The 16,111-nt window shown below is 37.4% G+C and overlaps 2 protein-coding genes across 2 annotated transcripts in view; one reads left to right on the top strand and one right to left on the bottom strand.

Annotated features, from left to right (window-relative positions):
* LOC121449794 overlaps positions 1-16,111 on the bottom strand; it is an 81,705-nt gene that overhangs the window by 17,814 nt on the left and 47,780 nt on the right.
* LOC121449175 (vomeronasal type-2 receptor 116-like) lies at positions 119-16,004 on the top strand. The gene is made up of 6 exons (XM_041653443.1): positions 119-315; positions 4,770-5,061; positions 5,337-6,147; positions 7,113-7,342; positions 9,442-9,565; positions 15,100-16,004. Exons 1-6 carry the CDS (start codon positions 119-121, stop codon positions 16,002-16,004), a joined length of 2,559 nt encoding a protein of 852 aa, XP_041509377.1.

Genomic DNA, 16,111 nt, shown 5'->3' with positions numbered 1-16,111 from the left:
CTGCAGAAATAAAAGCAGATGGGAAAATATGGGAACCAATATAATGTCCTCGTCTGAATATCCTAACAGAATATCTAACTTCACAAGACACACTTCCCAGGCTTCAAAAAGGACAAAGATGCTTGCTTTGATTTTTCTCTTCTTTTTCCTGAACATTCCACTTCTAGTATCCAGGTTCACCCAACCCACGTGCTTGTGGAGAATATATGAGAATAAAGACACAGATGAAGATTTGTTGACAGGTTGTATCTTCTTCCTTTTAACAGAGCAAGGGCCTGTGGAGAAAGATTATTTCAACCACATTCTGAATATACCGTGAGTTTCTCTGAATTGTCTATGTAAATGTCACAAGAAATATTTCATAGGGGGTCAGAAATATTTGTACATCCACAGGCCTTTATTTCCACAGAAGAGTGTTCACTGTCTCTTAAAAAAAGAATTTTTTGTTGTATAAATGATATGTTTGCATTCTTTGAAATATGAGATGTCACTAATAGTGGTGTCTGCTTACTTTCTTTTCACTTACCTGAGTGGCAGCTGCAGCATGTGATACTTTTCAACACTTGAGAAAGGTATCTACTAGCTCGTTGTAATTATTTAAGAAGCACGCGTCTCTTCTCTATAGATCTAAACTGGTTACTCACTGTCAACACTATTTAATTTATGTCTTATTTTTCTCTCAATAATTTTACTAATTATAGCTTTGTCTTTTACCAATTTGTGCACTATGCACTTTTGATTTTGTGCCTTGTTGATTGTTCTTTTCAAATATAGCACTTTGATCACTATGCCACCCCCAGAGCTCAAATCATCGACAATTCCTCATGTTTAGTGTGCAAGAGTTAATGTTTCACTTCCATAAGTTCTTATCTCAAGTTCCTGTTGAGTATTACCAAAACTTTTGATGGCATTTTCCGTAAGGTAATAACAAATATTTTAAGATTGTTTTTTATTTCAACATGTAGAGGTAAATATTTATATTTATTCATAAAGATACCACAGTGGTAAGAAATCAAAATAGAAAATAGATTGTTTTTAAGTCTGAATGTATCATTCAGTAAGAAAGCGAATTGTTGTTTATTGTTTATATGATCGATATTATATAAGAAGACATAAGAGTTATTATTTAGTAGTAGTAGTAGTAGTAGTAGTAGTAGTTGATATTATTTAAGGGTAAACATGAACACAAGATGTTATTGTTGACTATATTATAAAAATTCATAAATATTTTCCGTATATTGCGCACTTTATATTATTGTGCTTTATAAGCTTGTGATACTGGCACAAACAAATCTCACTACAAGTTCCAGATATACATAGTTCTCAATTGCATGCTAGTGTTGTGAGTTTATAGCTGGAAATGTAGACAAAAGATGCTCTGTATAAGAAAATTTAAGTTGTGCAGATATATCAGGTACAATTCCATCGAACATACCTATGTAAGCATTAAATACTTGGACAATATTGTGGTTTAGACCCTTAATCTCTGCATTTATAAAATGGAGTAGGTGTATCATTATGCATTCAAGGTCAGTGGCAAATAAATACCAATTTTACTGAAAATTGTGAAATCCATTCCCTTTTATTTTCTATATGAGTGTTTCTCATGTCCATACACACAAATCAATTTATTTACCAAATGTAGTCTGATAGGTAAATGTATCACAAATTAAATATTTAAAGAACATTTTGTACCTTTAATTGATAAACATGAAAGATAAAAATACAACATAGTGATGGTAGACATGAGGGAATATATTAACTATATTGTCCACTAAATATGAAGGAATTATTAGTACAGGAATCAAACATTACCCCCAAGAGACTACTGTGCACTTACCAGTAATTCCTTGAATACCTCCTCCAGTTAAGTTTGTTTCATAAAACTTACCTGAATCTTGGCTAATGTATTATGTCTACTTTTAATATTGCTCAATTATTTCAAACTGAAAACATGATAACGTTTTCTGTATCACCAAAGCCTGTACCTTTTATTTATCCATTGTGCAAGCACTAAAAAACCAGAAATATATGGCCTTTTCTGTGAAATTTTAAAATGGCTCAACTTATTTATGAGAGATTTACCTTCATGAACTTTTAAATATTTTTAACTTTTCAGCAACTCATGTCATTGCAAACTCACAACACGGGACATTTGCTTCATTAGTGAGGGAGGTTGGAAATATTGTCCCGTATGGGATAATCCATTCCTTTTACTACAAATAATCCTATGTAGATCTCTGTCCATAATAAACACTCTTGCCTTGTATAGAACATAAACTGAAAAAAAAAACAGTATTTTTGGGCCTGTGTGTTTGTGTGCCCACTCAGAGTTTGAAGGAAAGTGGATGAGACTATGTCCGTGCCTCGGCGCTCTCTGCCTAGGCAGGATCATGTTTACTAGGCTGGCACTGGTGGTAGAGCAATTTTGACTATTATATATGATTACCTATTAAGCTGTATTTCTTATTTATACATTACATTTTTGAATAAGCTATACAAACAGAATGCCTTAATCAAGATCAGAAATACATATACATACAACACTGTAGCAGGAGATGACTTATTAAACAAACCCCCATTCTATTTCAGTTATTATCATCCTAAGTGGGCCTAAGTAAATGCCATAGATTACAATCAACTGATGGACATTCATCAATGTGTAAGATTGTAAAGCATGTGCTAGGGTGACTAATACTTGTGACACACCAAGCTGTGAAGAGTTTTCCCATAGGTATACAGTTACTCTCTTACATGATCTGATGTGATTCCATTATCCTCAAACTGCATCAAGATTGGAAGCAAGAGACCTGTCCAATGTAAACATCATATGTGCTCCGATTTCTCCATACTTCATTTTCGTACATGTAAAATCACGGCCCTTTAATCTCAAATTTCAGTTCTTCTTCTAGTTTTGCTAAAAAAAAAAAGGAATTATGAACTGTGAAATATATGCTTTCATTCTTTGAAAAGTGCGATTGACACTTTCCTTGACACTTCCTTGATTGACAGCCCTGCTGCGTGATTGTTAGCAACACATTAGAGAGGGAATTGTCACTTCCTTGATTGACAGCCCTGGTGTGTGATTGTTAGCAACACATTAGAGAGGGAATAGGGCAGTTCCATACGAGCACAACTTTGCCATTATTTTAAAAACAAAGGTATTGTCTCTCTGTGTCTAAATTGTTTATTTTCTGACACTTATTTCCCATGTATCTCTTAAATTTCCTTTCAGAAATTTTGCTAACTATAATGCTTTATTTTATCCACATGGGGACTATACACACTTTAATTTTTCATATTGTTAATAGTTGTTATCAAGCACAGAAAATTAGTAAACTGGAACACTATAACTGCTCAAGGGATTTATGTTTCTTAATGTTTGGGAGAAAGGAATTGGTGTTTGGGCTTCACAAGATCTAGTCTCAAATTCTTCTTGTGTGTGACTAAAATTTTCAATGACACTTTTTCTGTGTGGTAATAAAAATATTCAAAAATTATTTTTATTTTAATTATATATGTGTAAGTGCATAAAGAAATCATAGTGGTACAATATCTAAGTAGTAAATACTTTCATTTATTCTGAGTGAATCATTTAGAATGAAGAAGTATGATTAATGTTTATTGGTCAGATTTATGAAATGATTAGGAAGAGACAGAAGTTACTGCTTTTTCCAAAAAAAATAAACACAAATTGATATTATTCAGTCTCATCTTGCTTATTACCCACTTTTATTACAGAAAGCCTCATAAACAATTTCATCAGATTTTATTCTTTATCATCTTCTGTTTTACAAAGATGTTAAACTGACATATACAAATTAATGTAGAATGTTATTGTTGTGTTAGTGTAACTGGAAATGTAGTCAAAGCAGTTTTGTAGCATAGAAAACAATTGGTCAGAAGTCTCCAGTTGGAATATATGTCATTCTGTGTAAACATAAATTAGGTGAAGAGTACTAAGAAGGTAGAACATGGCCTTAATCTCTGCAATAAGAACCTGGAGCTGGTGTATCTTTGTAGTTTTGAGGCCAGTCTAATCTGTAGCAAATTGTTGTACAAAACCTTGGAATCCATTCTCTATTAATTACCCACATTAACACTAATACTGTCTATATACATTGGTGAACACATACATACAGCTTTACAAAATACATCTTTGGTATTTAAATTCATTTAAATATAAATCTTAAAAAGAGATTTAAACCTCCATTAGATAAATCAGATAAAAAGAATAACACAAAGATCAAGGGCATATGTTAACTGTATTGCCCACTCATTATAAAGAATTGAAAGCAAAACAGCCGAATGTTTCCCATACTATTGTACACTCAACAGGCATTATTTGAGAGTTTTAACAAATTCAGTTAATTTCATAAGAAAATATAATAAACTCAGGCTCACACGTCTCTTGAATTTCTCACATTGATCGATGATTTAAAAATGAATACATAAATATGTTGATTGTTTGGTTAAAGCCTCTTCCATTGTCTTTATCTTTATAGTAAGCACTTAAAAACCAGAAATTGAAAACACTCTTTGAAAGGTGCTGATGTATCACTTTATTTATGGAAGATACATTCTGATGAACTTTTAAAGCTTTTTACAAGCTTCCAGCTACTTATATTATTCTAATCTAACAGCATAAGTCATTTGTATCAGTATTGGCAGTGGTTGAGAATATGGTACAGCTCATAATAATCCATCTGTTGACTACTCAGGATCATCTGTAGATCTCTGTCCATATTAATCACCATACCCTTCTACAGAACAACAACTAAAACCTTCCAGTTTTTACTGGCCTTAGCTTTTTCCATGGATGAAGTCAACAGGAACCCTGATCTTCTACCAAATTCATCATTCGTATTTGATTGTTTAGAGCATGGTTGTGACAGTGGGACAAATATGTATAGTCACCTTTTGTTTTCTGAAGAAGTTCGTGATTTTCCCCCTAATTATATGTGTCATGAACAGACTATGTGTCTAGCGGTGCTTACAGGACCAAATTTGGATATATCTGTGACCATTGGGAACATCATCAACCTCTTCAAACCTCAACAGGTGAGATTTTTTGTTGTAACTTTGCAAGAAATTCAAATTCTGCTCTTATAATCCTAGTTGCTAATAAGATTCTGAGGAGGATACAATCATCAAATTTGCGTTAAACTTTGTAGTTCATTGTTTCATTCATTAGTAATGGGGCCTCATTTCCCTTTTTGAAATTGAGATGAGGGAAGAAGTAACAGATAAGGAGATTTTTAAGGAACTCTTGACCTAAAGTGTATTTAAAAGCTCTTATGTACCTGTGCTACCTCATGCTGCTCCCTATGTTGTAGTTCCTTCAGGTTACCTATGGACCTTTCCATCCCATCCTGAGCAATCATGAACAATTTCCCTCTCTGTATCAGATGGCTGCCAAGGACACATCTTTAGCCCTGGCCCTGGTCTCTCTTATGCTTCACTTCAACTGGAACTGGATTGGACTGGCCATCTCAGACAATGATCAGGGTACTCAATTTCTCACACAATTAAGAGGAGAGATGGAACAAAATACAGTCTGCTTTGCCTTTGTGAGTGTGATCCCAGTCAAGATGCATTTATTCTTGACAAGAGTTGAAGTGTATTATAACCAAATCATGACATCATCCACAAATGTGGTTATCATTTATGGAGACCCAGAGAGTTCTCTAGCTGTGGGCTTTAGAAGGTGGCGATCTCTAGGTTTACAGAGAATATGGGTCACCACCTCACAGTGGGATGGCATTACAACTAAGAATGACTTCCCACGTAATTCATTCAATGGGAAAATAACTTTTGCACACGACCATGCTGAGATTTCTCATTTTAAAACATTTGTCCAGACATTGAACCCTCTCAAATACACAGACGAATTCCTGGCCAGGCTGGAGTGGATGAACTTGAACTGCAATGTCTCAGCTTCTATGTGTAAGACCCTGCAGAATTGCTTATCCAATGCCTCATTGCAATGGCTAAAGGAACAGACTTTTGACATGGCCTTTAGTGATGAGAGTTATGACATATATAATGCGGTGTATGCTGTGGCCCATGCCTTCCATGAAATGCTTCTTCAGCGTGTACATAATCAACCCATGGATAATGGAGAAGGACATTATTCTCACTGCTTGAATCTGCTCACACTGTAGGCACTTGGGACCTCATTTCTCATCCTGAGTGAAAGTAATTACACAGTAAACAGTGTCATTCTTTGGTTAAGACATACATTTGTGTACATAAGTATGAATGCCTGGTTCTCCTTGTATATGGTTTTACGTTTTTGATTTCTAGGTATCTGTGTTAGTGGGTATATATATATATATATATATATATATATATATATATATTCTGTATATTTGTTTATCTATCTCTTTGAGGAACTGAAAATAAATTTCTTTTGCATCAATGTCTTTTTGTATGGTAGTTTGTTTCTGTGAATAACTTTTTGTGTATTTTTTCAGTGCATGTGTTTATATGTGTTGGGTTCATTTTGTATATTGCTTGAACATATGTATATCTTTGTTTTTGTTTGTCTGTCTGTCTGTTTCTCTCAATCTGTCTTTGTATATGAGCATAAATCCATCAATATCAATAGCTTTTTGTGTAAGTGTTTTTGTCTGTGAGTGTCTCCCTGTGTGTATTTGTAATTTAATTTGTGCATGTATTTGTGGCCCTCTTTATGTGTTTCTCAGCTTTCTGTTTTTGTGTCTGTTTCGGTGCATATGTCTCACTGTGTGTATCATTGTTTTTATGTGTGAGTGTTTGCATTTTTGTATATATCTATATAAAATGTATGTTGATGCGTAATGTATGTCTATATGGAAGTGAATCTCTGTATGTCTCTGTCTCTCTCTCTCATGGTGTGTGTGTTTTCATATTGGTGTTTTGTATCTGCATATATGTCTGTGTTTCTGTTTGGTACCTTTTTTCTGAAAGAACTTAAATTGTAGGAACATTATGATAACTTTATTTGTCCACATGATTTACTGTTATTTCTCCCCTGGACACTTTCATGAATACTGCTTTTAAGATGAAATAAAATGCATTTTATGAACTCAAGAAAGGGCATACACATTTTAGCATGGTTTTTTTCTTTCAGATGCACTCCTTTCTGAGGAAAACACGCTTCACTAATCCAGTTGGAGACAGAGTGATTATGAACCAGAAAGGAAATCATCAGGAAGAGTATGGCATTTTTCATATTTGGAATTTCCCATATGGTCTTGGACTTAAGGTGAAAATAGGAGATTTTAGCTCATATTTTCCATATGGTCAACAGCTGCATATATATGAAGACATGATAGAGCATGCAACAGGAAGTAGACAGGTGGGTCTGACTTAACTGCATTCTTTTTCATTACACAACAGTAACACAGACAATGGTATTCATTTGTGCTGTCTTATAACCAAGAAAATAATTAGTCACATTACAAAGCATTTACTGTCCTCCTATTGTATGTTTCTACATCCATTTTTTTTGTTTTGTTTTTTGTTTTTCGAGACAGGGTTTCTCTGTGGTTTTGGAGCCTGTCCTGGAACTAGCTCTTGTAGACCAGGCTGGTCTCGAACTCACAGAGATCCGCCTGCCTCTGTCTCCCGAGTGCTGGGATTAAAGGCGTGCGCCACCACCGCCCGGCTTCTACATCCATTTTTGATGTGACATTTTATCAATACTTTAAGGATTGCAGATATGCGTACAATGAATTTTTATCATTCCAGAATATCTTTATTTTTTAATATATAATGTATAATGAATGTTACTACTGTGCTATATTTTTTATTTTTATTGAGCTCTACATTTTTTTTCTGCTCCCCTCCCTGCTCTTCCTCTCCTGTTCAATCCTCCCCCAAAAAGTACCCACACTTTCAAATTACTCAAGATATATTGTCTCTACTTCCTGTGTAGATTATACCTAGATATGTCTCTTCTACCATCCTCTTTGTTGTCTAAGTTCTCTGGGATTGTGGTTTGTAAGCTGGTTTTCTTAGCTTCTTCTTTAAAAACCTGAGGCAGTACATATGATAACTGTCTTTCTGTGTCTGAGTTACCTCACTCAAAATGATGTTTTTAAGCTCCATCCACTTTCCTGAAAAATTAAAGATGTCATTATCTTTTTGTGCTGCGTAGTACTCCAGTGTGTAATGTACCACTTTTCTTTAAACCATTCTTTGGTAAGGGGCATTTAGTCTGTTTCCAGGTTCTGGTATGACAAACAATGCTGGTATGGATATAGTTGATGATATGTCCTTGTGGCACAATTGAGCATCTTTGGATAAATACTCCAAAGTGGTATTACTGGGTTTTAGGAAAGGTTTCATTTCCTACTTTTCTGAGAAATCATCGTACTGGTGTCCAAATGGGTTGTACCATCTTGCATACCCACCAGCAATTCAAAAGTGCTCCTTTTACCCCACACCTCTCCAGCATAAGTAGTCATCAGTGTTTTTGATATTTGCCATTCTTTTTTTTTATTAAATTTTTTTTTCAGGGTTTTGTACTTCCTTTATTTTGAATGGTTTTTTTTATTTTTTTATTGAGAAAAGGAGAAAAAAAACAAGTTTCCACTTCCTCCCAGCCTCCCCTTTCCCTCCCCCTACTCCCACCCTTCTTCCCCTCCTCCCACCCTTATCCCCCTCCCCTCACACCTCTCCCCCTCCCTCTCCAGTCTAAAGAGCAGACCGGGTTCCCTGCCCTGTGGTAAGTCCTAGGTCCTCCCCCCTCCGTCCATATCTAGGAAGGTGAACATCCAAACTGGCTAGGCTCCCAAAAAGGCAGCACATTAAGTAGGATCAAAACCCCCTGCCATTGTCCTTGGCATCTCATCAGCCCTCATTGTTCGCCATGTTCAGAGAGTCCGGTTTTATCCCATGTTTTTCGTTCACAGTCCAGCTGGCCTTGGTGAGCTCCCAATAGATCAGCTCCACTGTCTCAGTGGGTGGGTGCACCCCTCGTGGTCCCGACTTCTTTGCTCATGTTCTCCCTCCTTCTGCTCCTCCTTGGGACCTTGGGAGCTCAGTCCAGTGCTCCAGTGTGGGTCTCTGTCTCTATCTCCATCCATCACCAGATGAAGGTTCTATGATGATATGCAAGATATTCGTCAGTATTGCTCTAGGATAGGGACATTTCATGTTCCCTATCCTCAGCTGCCCAACGAACTAACTGGGAACCTCAGCTTGGGCACCTGGGAGCCCCTCTATGGTCAAGTCTCCTGCCCACCCTAAAGTGGCTCCCTTAACTAAGAATTGTGGTTCCATGCTCCCCTATCCACCCTTCCTTTATCCCAATCCTCCTGTATTATAAAATGTATTAAGCTTAATCTCTTGGTGTATATAAAACTAGCTAACTGGTATATCAACATGATAATGAAATATATTTATAGAAGTAAGTAAAACTCCCGACACCAGCATGTATCTGATTTTTCACAGATGCCACCCTCTGTGTGCAGTGCTGATTGTGGTCCTGGATTCAGAAAGTTCTGGCAGGAGGGAATGGCCAGCTGCTGTTTTGATTGCAGCCCCTGCCCACAAAATGAAGTTTCTAATGAGACCAGTGAGTGTTTTCTATTGAGATAAATCCTTCACATCACTTAGATCATCTTCTCTCAGTCATACTGAGTTGATCAAATGGACCAAAAGACAATTAAAGAAATAAAATATATTACTTTCCTAAGTTACGTTTCATAGGTCTATGATTATTAACAATTCATTTTAAAAAGCTCGTTATAGCATTGTAGTGGTATTTCAATTGTATTTTTTTTTAATTTTTTTTTTATTGCGAAAAGAAGAAAAAAGAACATGAACAAAAAAACAAGTTTCGACCTCCTCCCAGCCTCCCATTTCCCTTCCCCTCCTCCCATCCTTCTCCCCCTCCTCCCACCCTTCTCCCCCTCCTCCCACCCTTATCCCCCTCCCCCCACTCCTCTCCCCCCCCCCTCCCTCTCCAGTCCACAGAGCAGTCCGGGTTCCCTGCCCTGTGGTAAGTCCTAGGTCCTCCCCCCTCCGTCCATATCTAGGAAGGTGAACATCCAAACTGGCTAGGATCCCACAAAGCCAGCACATTAAGTAGGATCAAAAACCCCTGCCATTGTCCTTGGTGTCTCAACAGCCCTCATTGTTCACCATGTTCAGAGAGTCCGGTTTTATCCCATGCTTTTTCGGTCACAGTCCAGCTGGCCTTGGTGAGCTCCCCGTAGATCAGCTCCACTGTCTCAGTGGGTGGATGCACGCCTCATGGTCCCGAATTCTTTGCTCATGTTCTCCCTCCTTCTGCTCCTCCTTGGGACCTTGGGAGCTCAGTCCAGTGCTCCAGTGTGGGTCTCTGTCTCTATCTCTATCCATCACCAGATGAAGATTCTATGATGATATGCAAGATATTCGTCAGTATTGCTCTAGGATAGGGTCATTTCAGGTTCCCAATCCTCAGCTGCCCAAGGAACTAACTGGGAACCTCATCTTGGGCATTAGGGAGCCCCTCTAGGGTCAAGACTCTTGCCCACCCTAAAGTGGCTCCCTTAACTAAGAATTGTGGTTCCGTGCTCCCCTATCCACCTTTCCTTTATCCCAATTCTCCTATCTCTCACCGTGCAAAATACTCAAGTCCAAATGGATTAAAGACCTCAATATCAGCCCGAACACACTGAACCTGATAGAAGAGAAAGTGGGAAATACCCTACAACAGATGGGCACAGGAGATCGCTTCCTATGTATAACCCCAGAAGCACAGACATTAAGGGCAACATTGAATAAATGGGACCTACTTAAACTGAGAAGCTTCTGTAAAGCAAAGGACATGGTCACTAAGACACAAAGGCAACCTACTGACTGGGAGAAGATTTTCACCAACCCCACAACAGACAAAGGTCTGATCTCCAAAATATATAGAGAACTCAAGAAACTAGACTTTAAAATGCTAATTAACCCAATTAAAAAATGGGGCACTGATCTGAACAGAGAATTCTCAACAGAAGAAGTTCAAATGGCCAGAAGACACTTAAGGTCGTGTTCAACTTCCTTAGCAATCAGGGAAATGCAAATCAAAACAACTTTGAGATATCATCTTACACCTGTCAGAATGGCTAAAGTCAAAAACACCAAGGATAACCTTTGCTGGAGAGGCTGTGGAGGAACGGGTACCCTCATCCATTGCTGGTGGGAATGCAATCTTGTGCAACCACTGTGGAAGTCAGTGTTTCGGTTTCTCAGGAAATTCGGGATCAACTTACCCCTGGACCCAGCAATACCACTCTTGGGAATATACCCAAGAGATGCTTTATCAAATGACAAAAGCATTTGTTCAACTATGTTCATAGCAGTATTATTTGTAATAGCCAGAACCTGGAAACAACCTAGATGCCCTTCAATGGAAGAATGGATGAAGAAAGTATGGAATATATACACGCTAGAGTACTACGCTGCGGTAAAAAACAATGACTTCTCGAATTTTGCATGCAAATGGATGGAAATAGAAAACACTATCCTGAGTGAGGTGTCCCAGGCCCAAAAAGATGAATATGGGATGTACTCACTCATAATTGGTTTCTAGCCATTAATAAGGACCACGGAGTCTACAAGAGGTGAACCTAAAGAAGCTAAGTAAGAAGGTGAACCCAAGGAAAAACATATAGTTGTCCTCTTGGCTAAGGGAAGTAGACCAAATTTCCGGGGAGAAAATGGGATCTTGGGGATGGGGTGGGATGGGGGTAAAGGAAGATGGGGAGAGAAAAGGTAGAAGGGAAGGAGGGGGGACCTGGGAAACAGGAGAATTCAATTGTATTTTAATAAATAAAAACTATCTGAAGATCTAAGAGTAAAACAGTCCCACCGGTCAGCCTTACAGACCACATTATAGTAACATACACCTTTAATCCCAGTAGCCACAATGGCATGTGCACATTCAATCCCAGTCACTATCCTAGCTCATATAGAAATCAGGGGGTACACACCTTAAATCCCAGTGCTATATGCCTTTAGTCTAAGCTCTAGAGAGGGAGATGGACAGTTCTCAGACATGGTCTGTTAGTTTTTCATATTTCACATTTGTTTTATTTTGTATATTGTATACAAATTTTGTATATTGATACAAATTTTGTATATGGATACAAATTTGAGATTAATTTTGTTAAAACATACTGTACATGCATTTTGAATCTTGTTCATGGTATTGTACCTATATAGATCATTTAACAATATAATGCTAATTTCTAGTCCTGGAAAATTAGTATCATCAGCTGTTTAGGAAAATAGAGCAGACCAATCTACTCCAGAGAAGATAATGGATATTGAAAAAACTCCATATGGAGTTTACTTTCTTTGTGGCAAAAGTAAGTCATTGATGGAAAGTAAATTAGCTATACGCCTTTGGAATCACCAAGATAAGCTACAGACTAAATATTTTTCTCAATATGTCAATGCAAATGGCCTCCATATTTTGGATATATTTCTTCCTTGTATATATTATATACAGTCATTGTTCTTATTGTATATAGTTTTTATATTAATTATAGCCTTCTTTTTATTATTTTTTGACAAAAAAAGGGAAATGTAGAGGCATTTCAATGGTACTTTAATAAATAAAGACTGTTTGAATATCTGAGGGTAAAGCTGTTTTACTTTCCAGCATAATAGAAGAGATTATGGTAAACAAAAAAAAACCACCTTTAATCCCAGTAGACACCCTGGTTAATATAGAAATCTGGTGTTGCTTGTTTTTATCCCAGTGTTGCATGCCTTTAATTCGAAACCTAGAGGGAAATATAAACTTGGGTGGGGAGACAGCTCTCAGACACAGTCTCTTTCTCAGATTCCAAGAGGCAAGATTGCCATTTCAGACTGAGGTCAAGGTAAGAGTCAGTGACTGGGTGTTTTTCTTTGCAATCTTCAGGTTGAGACCCAATTTCTGACCCAAAGTTTTTACTAATTGTGCTTCATACCATGACATACATCTTTGACTCCTTGAAAGTCTGTATTTGCTGGACTTTCCTCAAAGAAACAGTTTTGACAGTCATACAACATTGTGACTGAATTCTATCCAAGTGTGGAGTGTTCTATAGATGTCTGTTAAGTCCATTTGGTTAATTACATCTGTTAGTTTTCTTATTTCTCTGTTAAGTTTCTATCTGGTTGTCCTGTGCACTGGTAAGAGAGGAGTGTTGAAATCTCCTGTTATTAGTGTGTGGGGTTTGATGTGTGAATTGAGTTCTAGTAATGTTTCTTTTACATATGTGGGTCCTTTTATATTAGGGTCATAGATATTCAGAATTGAGACTTTATCTTGATGAATTTTTCCTGTTATGAGTATAAAGTGTCCTTCTCCATCTCTTCTGTCTGATTTTAGTTTGAAATGAATTTTGTTAGATATTAGAATAGCCACACGCACTTGTTTCCTAGATCTGTTTGATTGGAAAATCTTTTCTCAACCCTTTACTCTGAGGTAGTGTCTCTCTTTGAGGTTGAGGTGTGTTTCTTGTAAACAGTAGAATGTTGGTTCCTGTTTTCGTTTCCATTCTCTTAACCTGTGCCTTTTTATAGGTGAATTGAATCCATTGCTATTAAATGATGTTAATGACCAATGGTTGTGAACTCTGGTTATTTTTTTGGTGGTAGTGTTTGTGTGTTTCCCCTCTTTGAGTTGTGTTGGTGGAGGGTTGTCAGGTGTCTGTGCTATTGTGGGTGTTTTTGACTGCTTTGGGTTAAGATTTTCAATCTACTACCTTTTGTAAGGTTGGGTTTGTAGATACGTATTGTTTAAATCAGTTTTTGTCATGGAATATCTTTTTTTCTCCATCGATGGTGAAAGAAAGCTTTGCTGAGTATAGTAGTCTGGGCTTGCATCCATGGTCTGTTAGGGTCTGCAGCACAACTATCCAAGATCCTCTCCTTACATAGTTTCCTTTGAGAAGTCAGGTGTAATTCTGATAGGTTTACCTATTTATGTTACTTGACTTCTTCCTTTGCAGCTCTTAATATTCTTTCTTTATTCAGTATGTTTTGTGTTTTGATTATTATATGGCAAGGGGAATTTTCTTGATCCAATCTATTTGGTGATCTCTAAGCTTCTTGTACCTTCAGAGGCAATGCCATTCACGGTGAGATCATTTACTTTCCATTGCCTATGAATCAAAGATATAGAATACTCAGCTCCCTCTCCAGCACCATGTCTTCATGCCAGCATGTCCCAGGATGATAATAATGGACTTAGCCCCCAAATTAGAGGACATCCAACTAAATGTTATTGAAGTCTAGTGAGCAAAAAAAGTGTTTTATGACTGTCCAAATTAACCTGTTCAATCAAAATCAAATTATTTGTCCTATTAGGGGGTTCTGCTTTTACCTTTATAAACTGCTATTTTCCTACAGGCCACACCTGTCTCCTCTAACCAGAGGCAGTGCTATGGACTCCCTGATCAAAACCCGTTTCCTCCTCCCTTGTTGACTTACCCCTATTCATTCTCTGTCTCTTTTCTTTGATTCCTTTTCCCTAGCCATTGTCCTCTTGGACACATCAAGCACCCTTTGGTTGAGAACTTGATCTTAGTATGTTATGTGAAGGCTCCAAGGGTCCCTATAGATTCTACTTTCTGTTTCTTATATGTCAGTGTGTTTTGGCTGGTGAATTCATACAAGAAAATGTATCACATAACTTGTCCTATAGAAGACATGATCTCCATCTATTTCAGGGAAACGATTCATAAAACACAAAGACATCAAAAATCTTTCTAACTAAGGGCTCTGAGATATTAAATACACTCTGTGCAATACAGTGATTAATCATTTTAATCTCTGTAAACTCACTTGTTTCAGTCAATTCATCATAGCATTCAGAAAGGACTGAAAATATCTGTGTATTCTGATAATATCAAATGGTATCACCAACACAAAGTTAAATAGACAACATATTCTTTTATTTCATTTTACATATTTATAATGAACATTATGAAATGAAAGTATTGCTATGCAGCAGTGTCTCTCAGCAACAGCATCAATAAAGGAATCAGATATCATAATGTTTACTCAACACACTGAATTGAAATATTCTCTCAATAAATGGCAGTAGTTGTAGTAATCATGCTTTTCTCTCTCCAGAAGATGTGGATAATTGTGTGAGGTGTCCAGAGGACCAGTATGCCAACAGAGAACAGAACCAATGTATTCCAAAAGCTGTGGTCTTTCTGAACTACAAAGACACCTTAGGGATGGTTCTTACCTTAATGGCCTTGTTCTTCTCTGCATTCACAACTGTGGTTGTGGGGATATTTGTGAAGCATCGTGACACTCCCATTGTGAAGGCCAACAACCAGAATCTCAGCTACATCTTGCTAATTTCACTCATCTTCTGTTTCCTGTGTCCCTTGCTTTTCATTGGGCATCCCAACTCAGCTACCTGTGTTCTGCAACATATTACATTTGGAGTTGTATTTACTCTGGCTGTTTCCACTGTGTTGGCCAAAACAGTGACTGTGCTGCTTGCTTTCAAAGTCACAACTCCTGGAACAAGGATGAGGTATTTTCTGGTTTCTGGTGTTCCCAACTACATCATTGCCATCTGTACGCTCATCCAAATTATTCTCTGTACAATCTGGTTGCAATTTTCTCCTCCTTTTATTGACAAAGATGTGCACTCTGAGCATGGCCAAATCATCATTGTGTACAACAAGGGCTCAGTTATTGCATTCTACTGTGTCCTGGGATACCATGGCTCCCTTGCATTAGGGAGCTTCATTGTTGCTTTCTTGGCCAGGAATCTCCCTGACACATTCAATGAAGCCAAGTTGCTGACCTTCAGTATGCTATTGTTTTCCAGTGTCTGGATAACCTTTCTCCCTGTCTACCACAGCACCAAGGGCAAGATAATGGTGGTTGTGGAGGTCTTGTCCATCTTGGCTTCCAGTGCAGGCCTACTGGGATGCATTTTCATCCCCAAGTGCTACATAATTTTGTTAAGACCAGAGAGAAATTCTCTTCAAAAGTTAAGGGAGAAAACATCTTGCTGAACAAACATTTCATAAATTGTAATTGACAATTACAGTATTGGCTCAGAAGCACCTAATACAATACAATGCAAACTATGAATGGCTAATAATTCTCATCATTTCTTCCA

This window comes from Microtus oregoni, unplaced genomic scaffold, assembly GCF_018167655.1.
Source record: "Microtus oregoni isolate MIOR12 unplaced genomic scaffold, Mior012 000006F_ref0000085, whole genome shotgun sequence".
Taxonomy (NCBI): Eukaryota; Metazoa; Chordata; class Mammalia; order Rodentia; family Cricetidae; genus Microtus; species Microtus oregoni.
Note: the sequence above shows the minus strand (reverse complement) of the source record. Positions and strands in the feature narration are given on the sequence as shown.

What these genes read in the sequence shown, in the direction of transcription:
- LOC121449175 (XM_041653443.1), top strand. Translation starts at nt 119, where the DNA reads ATGCTTGCTTTGATTTTTCTCTTCTTTTTCCTGAACATTCCACTTCTA. An exon ending in AACCACATTCTGAATATACC is followed by an intron (nt 316 to 4,769) that starts GTGAGTTTCTCT and finishes ACCCTTCTACAG; the next exon opens with AACAACAACTAAAACCTTCC. An exon ending in ACATTATTCTCACTGCTTGA is followed by an intron (nt 6,148 to 7,112) that starts ATCTGCTCACAC and finishes TTTTTTTCTTTC; the next exon opens with AGATGCACTCCTTTCTGAGG.